The sequence below is a fragment of the Megalobrama amblycephala genome, linkage group LG3 (genome assembly GCF_018812025.1).
Source record: "Megalobrama amblycephala isolate DHTTF-2021 linkage group LG3, ASM1881202v1, whole genome shotgun sequence".
Taxonomy (NCBI): Eukaryota; Metazoa; Chordata; class Actinopteri; order Cypriniformes; family Xenocyprididae; genus Megalobrama; species Megalobrama amblycephala.
This window is the reverse complement of record NC_063046.1, coordinates 56,258,528-56,273,915: the sequence shown is the minus strand read 5'-3', so window position 1 is coordinate 56,273,915 and position 15,388 is coordinate 56,258,528. Positions and strand designations below refer to the sequence as shown.

The 15,388-nt window shown below is 40.3% G+C and overlaps 1 protein-coding gene across 1 annotated transcript in view; it reads left to right on the top strand.

The window, feature by feature from the left end:
* The first annotated feature begins 2,609 nt into the window (after positions 1-2,609).
* Positions 2,610-15,388, top strand: part of LOC125265741 (multiple PDZ domain protein) — a 111,228-nt gene continuing 98,449 nt past the window's right edge. Inside the window, 2 exon segments of the mRNA XM_048186138.1 lie at positions 2,610-2,735; positions 6,967-7,040. Coding sequence (XP_048042095.1) covers positions 7,025-7,040 — 16 coding nt within the window. The 5' untranslated portion in view covers positions 2,610-2,735; positions 6,967-7,024.

The window sequence follows — 15,388 nt, the reverse complement described above, 5'->3', positions numbered from 1 at the left end:
GTGCCACCCTTGGGCAAATTCACTAAGTGTATGGATGCGGCTCTGGCTTCTCTGTGACTCCATGGCTTCCGTGTACTTAATTATATTGATGATTGGTTCTAACAGCTCTGAAGGCATTCAGGTTGGGTCAAAAAAATTCTGTCTGCCAGTACCAAAGGCTTCTGGGTCTTATGGCAGAAGCTGCCAACTTTATACTGGGACTCCTACACATGAGGCCATTTCAGATGTGGCTAAAGAGCAGGGGGTTCCACCCATTGTGCAACCCACTGAGAAAAATAAGGGTTATGTGCAGAGAGCTTCGTACTCTTATTTTGTGGAGCAGTTCCCGGTTTCTCACCTTGGGACCCACATTAGGGGCATGTTGTCCCCAAAGGTTGGTAACAACAGATGTATTAAATTTGGGTTAGGGAGTTCGCGATCCTGGATGGTCGCCCAGCCCAGGGAGTCTGGGTAGGCCAACATCTCTTTTGGCACATAAATTTCCTGGAGATGAAGGCTGTATTTCTTGCTCTGAGGTACTTTCTTCGGAACTGAGGGGTTACCACCTGTTGGTGAAGACAGACAACATGTCAGTAGTCTCATGTCAATCAGCAGGGCGGTCTGGGTTTGTACCCCCTGTTCAGGTTGGTACAGCAGATCTTGCTCTGGGCTCAAGGCAGACTGCTTTCTCTGAGAGCAGTCTACATTCCAGGGCTTATGAATGTGGGAACAGATATCCTGTTGAAGGAGGACCTGAGGCCTGGGGAATGGAGACTCTACTCGGAAGTAGAGGAGCAAATTTAGCAGAGGTTTGGCAAAGTGCAAGTAGACTTGTTAGCCTCAGAGTACTCGACCCACTGTCCCCTATGGTTCTCCCTCATACCTCCACCTCTGTTAGGGCTGGACGCTATGGTACAGGCATGGCCAAAGCTACACCTGTACGTCTTTCCCCCGATTGCTGTGCTCCCTGGACTCCTAGCCAGAGTTTGTCTGGACGGAGTTCACCTATAGTTGCTCCATTTTTGGTCAGTCCGAGTGTGGTTCTCGGATCTAATTTCTCTTCTGGAAGGTTCTCCTTGGGAGATTCCGACACTACGTTCTTGGAAAAGTATTTTTATTTTTGTGCCTCTTTATGTTTGTTTTGCGGCAGGCTAGCCCTTTCAACACACATCCATGTATATTTATTATTGAGTTTTGTTTATTCCAGGCTTGTCTCCTTTGGGTAACCATTCTTAGACCACAAGGTGTGAGCTTGATCAACAACTTTACAACTTTTATTCTTCTATATAATTCTTTCAGTATGGCGACGTGGGTTTTGACATTCCCATAGCATCAATGTCTTGATGCAGTGTTAAGTTCCACTCGAAAGGGAGCGTCTCAGGTTACGTATGTATCCAGGTTCCCTGAGAGGGAACGAGATGCTGCATCTCTTTGCCATACTTATGCAATGCCTGAAAATATCTTCCTTCTTGACAATTAGAATCTGGTGACGTGCATTTCAAGTGTCTATTTATGGTATCTGTGACGTGCTTACGCTACGTCATCTGAACAGGCTGTTGGCGAATAAGGATTGGCGCATTCCCACACATGCTTCAGACTCCGGCTCACACAGAAGTGTTCCCATAGTGTCAATGTCATGATGCAGAGTTTTGTTCCTTCTCAGGGAACCAAATTACATACATAACCTGAGACGTTTTTGCTTGAAAAAGCCTGGTCTGAAAGTGTTTTTTTTTTTTTTTTTTTTAAGTTTGAAGATTAAAAAAAAGATGATTTTTTGTTTGTGTTTATAGTTTTTAAATGTGTTTAATAGTTTTTAATGTAGTTTAATAGAACTTTAAGATTGAAAGTCTGGGACTGTTTTCCAGCTTCTTCAATATCAAAACAAAGAAATGTAATAAATCATTCACTGGAATTTAGCCAAAATTAGACCATTGTACCGATCACGCTAGGACAATTATACCAAACATGAACATGAGCTCACACCGTTCATTATATATGACATATAAACGTTAAGTGAACTTTTGTTGACCTGAGTGTAATTGAAGAAGAGAAGGAGAGGAGAGAGCGGTCTGCAATTTTTTTGTCCAGTGGAATGTGAAAGCATTGTAGGTTGATCTTTTCTTGCTAGTGTTCTTGAGTGCCAAGCTGCTAGCATGACAACTTTCCCATGTGATGTGATAGCACCTGTTTCACAATTTTTAATATGTTTATTGACTAATAGTAACAAAAATATTAATGAACCAACTGTTAGGCTCTCCACACTATGGAAAATGACCAGAGTCATGGCAAAATGAGTTCATTTTCGCAGTTCGGACTTTATTTCTCATAATTGCGAGTTTATATCTCACAATGACTTTCTCATAACTGCGAGAAATAAACTCGAAATTGCGAGTTCTACTCCGAAATGTGAGACAGAAACTCGCAATTGTGGGGATAAAAGTCCGAATTGCGTAGTAAAAACAAACAAACAAACAAACAAACAAACAAACAAACAAACAAACAAACAAAAAACAGCATTACCCATTTTTATTCTGTGGCGGAAACAAACTTCAGTGTTATCTATTTCAGTGCGGTTTTCTTCAGATGTTTGTGAGGGTTACAGGGGTTCAGTGGTCTTGGCAGCCACGGAGCGGCGCATGAGTGTGTGTGCGTGTGCGTGCGCGCGCGCGGGGCGGCTCCAGTTTCAAACACAGCGCCCATCTTTAACACAACACAACCGGACAGACTCCGTCCCGTAGCGAGATACCGCTGCTCATGTAAGTTATGCTCTTCAAAACTTATTATTCTCCGTGAATGCTTGTGAATGCCGCTGCTGTCTTTATGATCATGTTAGGGATACATTGTATAGCCTACATTTTGTTAGAATGAAACAATGTCGCGCGCACATCATCTATTGTTTTATAGATGCCGCCCGCGTATCGTTGTCTTAATGCCGTTTACCTTACTCCGTTTGCTCTTTTTTTTGTAAACTTTTCTCGTCGTTCGTCACGCCAGCAGCCTGTTGCTTCATCGGTGCTCTGGACGAAAAGCGGATTTTATACCCGACAGGCCTGTGGACACAAAGAGATCAGCGCGATCTGCGAGTAACGGGACATACTGCAATCATGTCCCAAAACAGCCACTTTTATGTAACAGGGGCTGGATTTATGCTATAAGAGGTGCATTATTATTTTCAAAAGCTACTTTTGAAATGACTTTTTTTTGTGTGGATTTTGTTGTTTTACCCTTGTCCTAGATCCAGATCTGCATTCTTAAAACATGGACATTCATAATTTCATAATAAAATAATTATTAGCCTACATTTCTAAAATGACTAAACAACGAGCAATATTAAAATAGCTTTTCAATTATTCAACTATTGTAGATGTATTTTTACACAAACTTCACCCCTCCCTAAACTGTGACATTATTTCCACCACCAGCAACATGTTTGCTCCTAAATTTAGTGTACTTGGTTACCAAAGAGACTGTTTCAGTGACAAACATGAGATGAAATATAAACATCAAGAAATCATTTGTGAGCATTTAGTTTCAATCAAGCTAAAATTGTATCAAATTATGCAAAAAAAAAAAAAGAGAAAATATTATTTATCTATATGTACTATTAGTACTAAAATACTATTAAATTTGTTTCAGTAAGACAAAGCCAGCCATCTCATTTCAATTTCTTTCCAAAATGTAATTTTACAACAAAATAAATCATTTTAGATGTAAAAATGACAATTGTTGGTTCAGAAAAAAAGACAAAACAGCATGATTCTTGGATACTGGTAGTAGATAAAACAGAACTAGTGAAAAAGTGAGGGTTACACTTTATTTTAAGGTGTCTTTTTACAGTGTAATTACACATTTGAGTACTGAGTAATATTAATTAAGAACATGTACTTACTATAGGTTAAGGATTAGGGTTTGGTTTATTGTTAGCTGTGAGGAAATGTAATTTACTTTTATTACTACAGTTAGTACATGTAACATGTAACAAGGACACTGTAAAATAAAATGACAGACTCATTTCTTTGCTTCAGTCTGTATTTGCAAGGCCAGCAATCAAAATGTTTCCAACAGCTGCTGTAGGAATATAGTATCTTTAATATGCAAATAACATGACAACTACATCTGTGTAACTTTGAATAGTGATATCTCATTCATTACTTTATCATTCTGTAAATGCAGGGTATTAAATACTACTTTAAATATACAAATTTAACTTTGATCTATTTTTATATTTTTTCATGCATCTGTTTAAAATGGCTGTTTGTATTGGTCCTGGCTGTATGTTGTCTTACTCTTGTAAAACTGTCATGGAACTATGTGTAGGAGGGAAAAGACTTCATCTCCTTCAGCTTCTTGTTGTAGATGTTGCCGTCACCGTTAATTAAAACTGTTGAGAAGCGTCACAGGAGGAAGTTAATCCTCACGTAAGAGCATTAGTCCATACAAAGACAGCAGCGAGGCTAATGTATAGAGGGCAGATAGTATGTTGGTTTGCACTGAGTGTTACTGCTATGTTAATGCAGTTGTTTTCACCTGGTTTGTTTCAGTACATAGATTTGGACATGGTGACCCAGCACAGTTCCAAAATGTTTATAATGCAAAAGTTGATAGAATTTTCTCTACAATCACATTGAAATTATTGCTTTAATATTAACAGAATGAACTGCATAGGGCAACATTATGTAAAATGATTAATAATGAACTGCATAGGGAAATCCACAGTTTTGGTTTCTAAATGTCTATTGAATTTTGGTGGTTTTATGCTTTTGGTAACCAATAATTCAGAGGGTAGTAAACCATGTTTATTTACATTGTTGCAAAATTAACATGTATTTAACAGAGTCTGTGTTGTTTTTTATTTATTTACACACTTGTAGTTTGGAGTCAGTAAGATTTTTTAAATGTTTTTGAAAGTAGTGTCTTATGCTCACCAAGGCTGTATTCATTTGATGAACAATGCAGTAAAAACAGTGACATTTTATTACAATTTAAATTAACTGTCAAAATGTCATTTATTCCTTTGATGCAAAGCTGAAATTTCAGCATCATTACTCCAGTCTTCTGTGTCACATGATCCTTCAGAAAACATCATATGCTGATTTGCTGCTCAAGAAACATTTCTTATTATTATCAATGTTGAAAACAGTTGTGCTGCTTTGTATTTTTTTCAGGATTCCTCAATGAATAGAAGTTAAAAAGAACAGCATTTATTTCAAATAGAAATGTTTTGTAACAATGTCAAAGTCTTTGCTGTGATTGCTTCTACCATATCAGACACAGCCAAGCATTTAGATAGCAGTGCCCTGTCAACACAAAATGCTACAGACACTGTCCAGACTGCTGATAGGGCAAGTATTTCTTCTCTGGCCAACCACTTAGGGCCTGCCAAAGGGAAATAACGTATGCTGGACTGCTTTACCTCAGCACTGGTTCTTCTGTATATCTTGTCTACCTCCCATTGTAGTCAGCAATGATAAAAACTCACATTAGTGTGTGCTTAAACCCACAATGCAGCTATTCACTCAAGTCCTGTCGCTTACAGGCGTCTCTAAGGAAACCAGACCCAGCCTCTGTGTCCCATCGTCATGGGAACCACGTTACCACGAGGTGGTCGGATGAAAGCTTGTCTGCCCACGAGTCACCTGACCTGTCTTAGATTTAAGACTAGTGTTGTAATATGCAGTTTCTAAATGAACTGGTGCTCTAGATTCATTTACAACAAAAGTGAGAACTAATTCTGCATTAGGGTTTTGTTTTTGAGAATTAAATTTTCTCAATCCTGTACAGCCGGACATTTGAAACAATAATAAGAAAAATCTAGAGGGTAGGGTAGGATGAAGAATGTAGAATAAGTTCATGCAGAATAAGGAATTAAAATGTGTTTAATAACTACTAATAAACAGCTAATATTCTAGTAATATGCACCCTAAATTAAAGTCTGCGTGAACCGGAAGGTGCAAACGACTTTTCTCCAGTGTTGTGACGTATTTCCAAGTGAAACGGTATATTGAATAGAGGGCAGAGTTTTACTTTAGCGCTCCTCCTCTCCATCTTTCGCTCATAGCAGACTAACCGTTGGGGGGGGAGTGGTTTACGCGAATTAATCCAAGCCGTCAAACTGATGTCATTAGAGAAGGGACACCGTTGCAGAGGGGAGGAGCATTTTCAGATTTTGATTAAATATAACGAAGCCAAACAATTTTTGTGTGTGGATTGACTTGCACGGATGAATTGTTCACCACAAAACTAGCAATTTGAGCTAACAAAATAAATGAGGTCAGTTTTGATTTCATGTGTACTTTAAAGTGTTACCCATATATATATAAACATCAGTTGTCACTCTGCTAATAATATGTCTTAGTAAGATGACATTTAAATGCTTAGTTTTATGACCAAAGCCCTGTAGTTTTAAAACATATGATATAATGCAATGCAGTATACAATGATAATTGATAGATGAACAAAAAATGTTTCTTAAAAGCCTGATGAATCATATTTGATACTTTATTTTTTCTGAAAAATGGTGTATGGATAATCAAGTAAACCTAAGTTCTTCAATCCAGTAAATGTTCATCTTGAAATATTACTAACAATATAAAAGTTATTCCTATGTTTACTTAATAAAAATCAGTAAAGATTTCACAGCAAAAAGATGTTTTACAGTTATACTAAAATACCTTTTACTTGCTAAAAATGTATGAAATATCAATCAGGCGAGATAAGGCATGTAGTAGATGGTGTGCAACAGGTTTTTCAGCAAAGTTTGATTATGATGATGATTTAGATGCCTTAGAAATTCATGTATCAAATATGATACAGTAGGCTTTATAGGGTTAATGACCCATGCTCATTATAAAAAAGGTGTATTGATATCATTGTGTGAATGAATTGCAGTTTCACTGTTTTTGCAAATAAATTATTAGAGACACAGACAAAAAATGAGTGTCGTAAGTCAAGTGCACTTGGAGGTAAATGTGAATTTGTTGATTTCAGGCATAACGTGAAACCCAGGTTATGAGGGAAGACATTAGAGAGAGGAACGAAGCACAAGATGATCGAAACAATGGGTAAGTTCATTTATTTTTGGTCATAACCTTTCTGTGGAAATATGGCCTCTGATGTCTGAAGGTACTGTGCAGGATTCTGGGTAATTGGTTGTGAACAGTAGGGCGTTTGTGTTCCTCTGTGGAATGAGACGGCGTGACACACGGACAGCAACAGTCTCTCTGGGTCTCTGAAACTCAAACGGTGTATTGCATTTAAAATCCTTGTTACTACAGCTGCGTTTTTATTTGTGGTACAAAAGTTGAATAGGATTACATTCAAAAGACATAAATTATATTTGGGAGGCATTCCCTTTATGCAAGATGTAATTTAAATAATTGTAATTACTAAATAATAATAATTATATTTAGCAGTGAAATGTAACCTGGAAAGTTTTGTAAGATAAACCTTTTTGTTCTCTTTCAAACATTTGTTCAGTATCTCACTATGGGAAATGCCTCGGGCGTGACTAATCCTGGAAGCACCGATTACCCCACGTCTGTCTGTTGACAGACCAATCACAATAATGATTCTGGAGTCCTGCCTCCTTGATATATATCGTTGCTAACGGTCCCCACTTCATTCTTGTTCTCTTCCCTACAAATTTGGAAGCTATGCTCAGCATATCCTTGTAAGGGGTGGCCGCTAAACTGTTCAAGGACGAGCTGTTATTTTAGGTATGTCGCCGAATGCGAACCCGATATCGAGAGGCACGTTGTGGTGATCTTGTAAATCTCTTGGTGTTCCCATATCTGCTATGGCGACTGTGAGCCCATCCAGCATTGGAGTGAAAGATCCCTCTTTGCCATGTGTGTGTGGGTCTACGATTTCTTCAAAGACTCACCCTCTGTGCATAGCATGTTTTAAAGTTAGACACACAGGTTGCGCTTGCTAATCCCGAGTGCTGCCCGCACTGCTCTCATTTCCCATTAAGGGTTTTAGAGGGGCGGGGACAAGTCACGGCCGCGACTAAATGCCCTGGTATATTTCAAACGAAATCGAAGAACGAACTGATGTGACGTCATTTCGAACAAAATCAGGCCAAAACGAAGTTCGTTTTGTGTTCTTTTTGGAAGTTCGAAACAGCTTGCCAATGCGAAATTTCAGGAAAAGTTCGCTCCAGCAGCAAAACACCTTCGTACTACCATTGGTCAGTGACGATTACGTAATAGGAGGTGTGCGCCGAGGCTCCGCCTTCACTCGCGTGGAGCGCATCTTTGACTCATTTCGTGTGTTTGAGTTTGTCAAGGTAAGAGCTCCGTGGGTGAAAACATGAACACACTGGATAGCAGCTTTATAGTACAAAATGAAGTTGTGCTTGTAAAAAAAAATGAGGCACTGACACTGTTTTTAATGTTTGATACTGTAAATCTGCTTGATTTTAAGCAATCTATTGAATAAAATGCTATATGAAGACGTGACGTGACTGAAGTGCTAATTTGCGGAGATCGTGCTAACATACCCATGTTGTTATGTTCAGAAAGCTTTTCTTATGCTTTCTATAAAAAATGCTTGCTGTTTTCTCATTTTTGTTGTGTTTATTTTGTTACTGAGAAGAAAGTGCACGGCACATATTTTACATATTCATATAACCGTCGCTCTCAACAGTGTGGGCGGCGTCAGATGTTCGTTTACAGTATATCGCTGGTCACGCATTTCGAACTTCGTTTTACCCCTAAACGAAGAACGAAAAAGAACTTTGTTTGAAGTATACTGGGGCCTTAAAGGGGACCCGAGTTTTTTTGCACTTCCCATGGAGATAGATGAGATTGCTTCTCAGCCCTGGTGAGAGCTGGTGGATGAGATCTCTCCTGAACTTCACCCACCTCTTTGAATCAGACCCCTTGGTGGGTGGCAAAAAGAACGAAGATGATGAGGTGATTGTTCATCTCTTGTAGGAGGATTTAGGGTATGTTTACATGTCAACGATGTAAAAAAAAAAAAATGGAAGTGTTTTCTTTGTATAGATAACAACACTGTCAAAGCGATCCCCGTTCACACATATCCGCAAAAACGATGTATTATCCATGCTAGGTGAGTAGTTAGAAATGTCAGTTTGTAAAGAAAGTGTGCACATACGCATTCTTTTACAGAGCACTCGGGCCCAAACACATAATACGCATGTGCATGCCATCACTGTTTTCACAGATCTGCATTTTTGTTGTTTACACAGAGATGATAACAGTATTGTTTTCAAAAACTTCCACTTTGAAACACGTTTTCAAAAGTTTCCGTTTTCAATCCCCCAAAACACTTTGTTGTGTAAATGAACGGCCAAAATGCATAAAAAGTTTTCTGTTTTTAGTTGAAAATGGTGTTGTGTAAACACCATTTTGAGGAGGATGCTATCTCCCATCCTAAGCTTTCTTCTAGACCTGGCAGTGCCATAGATGAGTCCCTATGCCAGGGGAATTGGACCTCATTAAAATGAAAAGAGCAGCTGCTAAACTCTCTATCAACTGGCCATCTCAGCAATAAGGCCAAGGCATAGAGAGGGATTTATATGACGGGAAGAGCCTGTCTTCATGCACTTTCCCAGTCAAGCAGCTGATTCCAGCCGTCCCATGCACAGAGATGCAACATTTCTGGGACATACAATTCTCAGATAGGGTGCCTGTTAAAGGTTTCTCCAGGCTGGACTTTCGCAATATGTAAGATTTGGGGTGTCCAGGGGTTGGGTCTGTCAGGCTTGTCAGAGAGGGAGAAGGCAGAGTTCCTTGATGCCCCTGTGGTGTTGAAAGCCTTTTTTGGTGCTGCGTCTGGCTTTTGAAACTTGCATCCCCAAGAAGCCGACTGCTGTCCTGCAGAGGGGGACAGTCAGGGTACAGAAACCCTAGCCTCTGCCCCACCTCAGCAGTCAATGCAGGCGGAGGTTCACCCAAACCAGCCCCAGCCCAGAGGTGAGACTTAGTTTGTGGCAGCTCCGTCCTATCCTATTCTGGATTTGCGGACCTCAAAAATCACCTCAGAAAGTACAAGATCAATATGCTGACATTAAAGGTGTTATCTCACTTTATTTGTCCCAAAGACTGGCTTACGTTAGTCGATCTGAAGAAAACAGAAAACACAAAATTCCTCAAGTTTGCCTATTAAGGCACAGCCTACAAATTTTTGACGGTTCCTTTCGGGCTCTCATTAGCTCGTGAGTGTTCAGTAGATGTGTTGAAGCAGCTCTGACACCGCTGAGTATAGCGGGTCTCAGAGTGTCAGCTTATTTGGATGATCTGCTCCTCTGTGCTAAAAAATGACACAAAAGTACTTGTGTCTCATTTATAAAACTTAGGCTAAAAAATAAACTAGAATAGAAAACTAGAAAGCATTTTCATTCATTAGGGCAACGCATGTCCTGGGAATAATGAATATGGGGGCGGATATCCTATCCAGATGGAATTCCTCTCTACAGAGAATGGACTCTCCACCCTCAGGTAGTGAGCCAGTTGTGGGAGAGGTTCGGCTGTAGTTGCCATAGATCTCTACGCCTCGCATGAAAACACCTATGGGTGTGGATGCTCTAGAGTAGTTCCCAGTCCTGGTCCTGGATGCACCCCAACACTGCACATTTTGCATGTCTCCTTTCTCTGACATGCCCTTTTCAGGTCTTGGAGCAGAGATTGTATATTATAGGGAGATGAGAGTGTCTGTATCTCTTACCATTGGAGAAAGTGTAACGGCTAACTTAATCATGTGCGGCACCTCTCAGCCTATCGTGTAATGGCAGTGACATCAGTCGCAACATTCCCTAGTCTGCCTTCTCTTAAAAAAATACATTTTTATCAAGCTAAAATCTATATATAGTTCCCAACGAAAGTATTGTTTAGTGTAAAACATGCTGAAGGTTAGCAAACAGGCTATCGATTAATTTAATGATTAGCTATTTCCCCACAAAAGTTGTTTATCAACATAGTGAAGCCTCTCATCCATTGACGTCCAACACTCTAAACTATTAAAAAAGCTGCAAAAATTCACTGATGGTCCAGAAGAAAACACAATGCATTAAGAGCTGGGGATTTAAACTTTTTGAATTGGATGAACAGGATAAATTGTACTTTTTTTGTCTTCTGGGAAACACGTATAGAACTTTTGTAGCTTCCAACGGGCAGTACTAAATGAAAAAATAGAAAAACTTGCACATCATCTTTTTGTTCAAAAGTTTTCACCTCCCGACTCTCAATGCATTGTGTATCACATAAGAATAACATAAGAATAGTCATGATTCATCCAGGTAACAACACAGTATTAAGGGTATGTAAGCTTTTGAACTGGGTCTTTTTATAAATTTAGCTATTATTTTGTCTTGTGGACTTTATGTAAACATCTATTATGTGAAATAGCTTATTCAGAACAGTACTAAATAAAAAAAATAACATGCAATTTTCTTGATCCTTCTTATTTTGTTAAAATGATTTTTTGCATATTCTGCAAGGGGTATGTAAACTTTTGAGCTCAACTATACATCGAGTTGATTGACATGCCTGTTTCGGACAGCATATCTGCAATACATGAGTTGTCTATATCCCATAGTGAGATACCGAACAAATGTTTGAAAGAGAGATTTAGGTTACTTACGTAACCCCAGTTCTCTGATCACAGAAGTGAGGTATCTCTCACTACACTTCCCTCCTTGCAGTTGCATTTAGAAGATATATGCTGAGATTGAAGTGGGGACTGTTAGCAGCGATAAATATTAGGGAGGCGGGATTCCCACATCACTGTTGTGATTGGTCTGTCAACTGACAAATACTGTGTAATTGGTGCTTCTAGGATTGGTCACGGCCGAGGCATTTCCCATAGTTTTTTTTTCTTTCTTTTCTTTTTTCTAATCAAAATTCATACCATTACTACCATTCATAAGTTTGAGGTAAGATTTTATTTTATTATTTTTTTAAAGAAATTGATACTTTTAAATTGGTCAAAATTGACAGTAAAAACAATGATAATGTTTCAAAATATTCTGTCAAATCAGTGGTGATCTTTTGAACTTTCTATTTATCAAAGAATCCTGAAAATGAATGTATCATGGTTTCTTAAAAAATATGAAGCATCACAACTGTTTTCAACATAAGAAATTTTTCTTGATCAGCAAATCACAGGAATAAATTACATTTTTAAAATATATTAAAATAGGAAAAAAATATTTTAAATTCTAATAATATTTTACTGTTTTACTATATTTTTGATCAAATAAATGCAGCCTTGGCGAGCAGAAGAAACTTCTTCATAAAAAATTAAAAACCCTACCGACCTCAAACAGTTGAATGGTATAAAATATAAATCATATAAAGCATACTGTATATCAATATAAATGGAATTGCCTCATTTTATATTGATTATAAAAAATATATCATACAAATTCAATATACTGCCTGGTCCTAGTGGAAATAAAAAGAAAGTTGAAAGAAAGAGAGAATGTTTCACTCAGTGTGAAATTTTTCTTGGACCTGCTGGTTGTTGTGGGATTGTTTACAGTCAGTGGTTTCTGAAGAGGTACATAGCTCCACATACTCCACACACACTGGTTTAGTCACACTCTGTGAGAATGGAAATGACCTCGACTGGTTCACACAAACCTGGTGGCTAGAACAGCTCTCTAATGCCCCCGGCAGGAGCACAACGTCTGAGTCCCAATAGCAGCATTCTGGGGCTTATCCAAGCGTTAGCCAGGCATGGCTGCACAAACCAGTCACACACAACAACTCAATCCCCTCATACTGCATCCAAAGATGTTGATCCAGGAACATGTTGCACTTGGTGAAATCAGGTTCTACATCATGGTGACTTTTGATTAACTAAAGCACATGTAAAGTACTTGATTATAATTTTAATTGTAGTTTGTTATTCAATATTACATTGTATGTTAATATATTTTAAATGTACAAAATTGCAACACAATAGGGATCACTACAGTCAAAGATCATATTACATTATTTGAGCATATAGCCTAATTGATAAGCTCTCCCCAACCACTTTTTAAAGGGGTTGTGAACTGCATTTTTTAAAAATTGTATAAATGTCAGAGTCCCCATGTTTCATTGTGTGTCCCTGTGACCCAGTTTCCCAGTGTGTCTGATTGTTTGATTACCTTCACCTGTTCTGTTTATTACCTTATCAGTTCCCTTTGTTTGCTCCATGCATTTATACCGTGTTCAATGAGATTCCTCGTCCGTTCTCATCAATGTTAGATGTGTTAGTGTGAGTTATCTGTCTGTTCTCTTGAGTTGTATCATTAAATTCTAGTATTCCTATTCTCCTTCGTCTTCGTGCTGTTTCCACTACACGTTACATGACAGAAGAATGGACCTTAACTGAGATTATTTTGTTTGCGGCATTTTTTCTTCAGTTTTGTTTCTTTTTTTCCCATGGACCTACCCGATGTAAAGCTTCTCTGCCTGGAGCAGGGAGACCGCTCGCTGGAACAACACACTAGTGACTTTCTCCCGCTCGCTCTGTGTATTTTATCACACCGGCCTGAGCAAGCGGTCCAAGGCACGCATTACACTGGGCGGTGTATTTCGCATTACTCTGCGCATTCATGGAGTGGGTGCTGGTGAACAACAACTCCCTGTTCACCATCGGCCCAACTGAGGATGACACCAGTCCCACTCCACATCCAGAGACTAGCCATCCGACAACGTGCACAATGGAGAGACGAGAGCCCACTGCAGACCGTGGACTTCAACCTGCCGCGATGGATGAGACCGAACCTGAAGTGATGACGGACGGAATCGTCGCCCCAGAGCTTGATCCACAAGGTATGTCTGACCAGGTGCGTGAGCCCATTACATCTTGTGCTGCCAAGGGAGCATTAGTGGAGTTCGAGGGCTGGGAGGAAGGCGCCGTCCACAACCTCACCGCGGTGAATGGGGTCGCTATGGCAACTGGAACATTTTTTGGACTGTTGCATTTGAGGAGGTAATTCCCCTGTTTCTCCTGTCCCCACTGGTTCCAACTAGCCCTGAATTTTCTGTTTCCCCTCTGGTTCTGTCCAGCCCTGAACTCTTCATTTCCCTGTTGGCTCTGTCCAGACCTGAACTCTCTGTTTCCCTGCTTGTTCTGTTCAGCCCAGTATCTCCTGTGATCCCTCCCAACCTCCCTCTCCCACCTCCTCTTACTGCCAGTCCCTGCCTCGACTAGTACCCTTCAGTCCCTCTTCATCTCCTACACCCAGGTGTGTGGATCTGCTTCTGTGCTTCAGGCCACCAGCTCCGCCTAAACCAGAGGATCCCCTGGCTCCGCCTCCAGCCTCTGAACCCAACACTCCACCGTGGCCTGTCGACGCATCGTCTCCATCTTGGCTCCACCAGAAACCTTCAGCCTTACGACTCCACCGGGCTCCCTCGTCCCACAGGCTTTGCCTTGGTCAGACATCATCCTACCTGAACCTTCGGTTCCACCTGGCTCCACCTTCCCCCTGGCTCCGCCTTCATCCTCAGTCCCTCCGCCTCAGTCTTCAGGTTCCTGTGTTCCACCTTGGATGCTCGTCGACACGGCTCCATCTCAGTCTCAGTGTCATGTGGCATCTCCATCGGCCGTCCCCAGGGTGGCGCCTCTCAAGTCTCCACCATGGCTCCTCCCACCTTTGACTCCACCCTGGGGCCTCGTCATGGTTCGTCTCTGGACCAACATCTGGCTCCTCCTGCTCCAGGCTCCCCTTGGCTCCTCCCACCCTCCACTCCCTCATGGACTGTTCAGTTTTTTTTTTTTTTTTCACTATTTTTGTCCCTCTTCCTCATCATCCTCCAGAGCCCCTGCCCTCCCTCCGCTTTTGGACCTTGCATGGCGCAAGGACGCACCTTTCCAGAGGGGGGCATACTGTCAGAGTCCTCATGTTTCATTGTGTTTCCCTGTGACCCAGTTTCCCAGTGTGTCTGATTGTTTGATTACCTTCACCTGTTCTGTTTATTACCTTATCAGTTCCCTTTGTTTGCTCCATTCATTTATACCCTGTGTTCTCCCTCATTTCTTGTCCGTTCTCGTCAATGTTAGATGTATTAGTGTGAGTTATCTGTCTGTTCTCCTGAGTTGTATCATTAAATTCTAGTATTCCTATTCTCCTTCGTCTTCGTGCTGTTTCCACTACACGTTACGTGACAATGTTCTTTGAGGTTGAGTTATAATTTAGAAGTAATAGGGTATTTTCTATCCTGTTTTTGATTCTCCCTTTAAAACACTTCATTCTGATAGCTGTGCCGCATTTAAGCTTCCTGACAGGGTCAGTCAGGTGTTAAATTTAATATTTGCTGGTACTTGATGGAGTTTATGATACCGTGTATCCTAACAAGTTGTCCAGGGTCTTTAGAAGAAAATTAGCCTTGCAGAATTAAATATCTACCACCATACTTCACAGTGGGAATGAAGTACTTTTCTACATGGC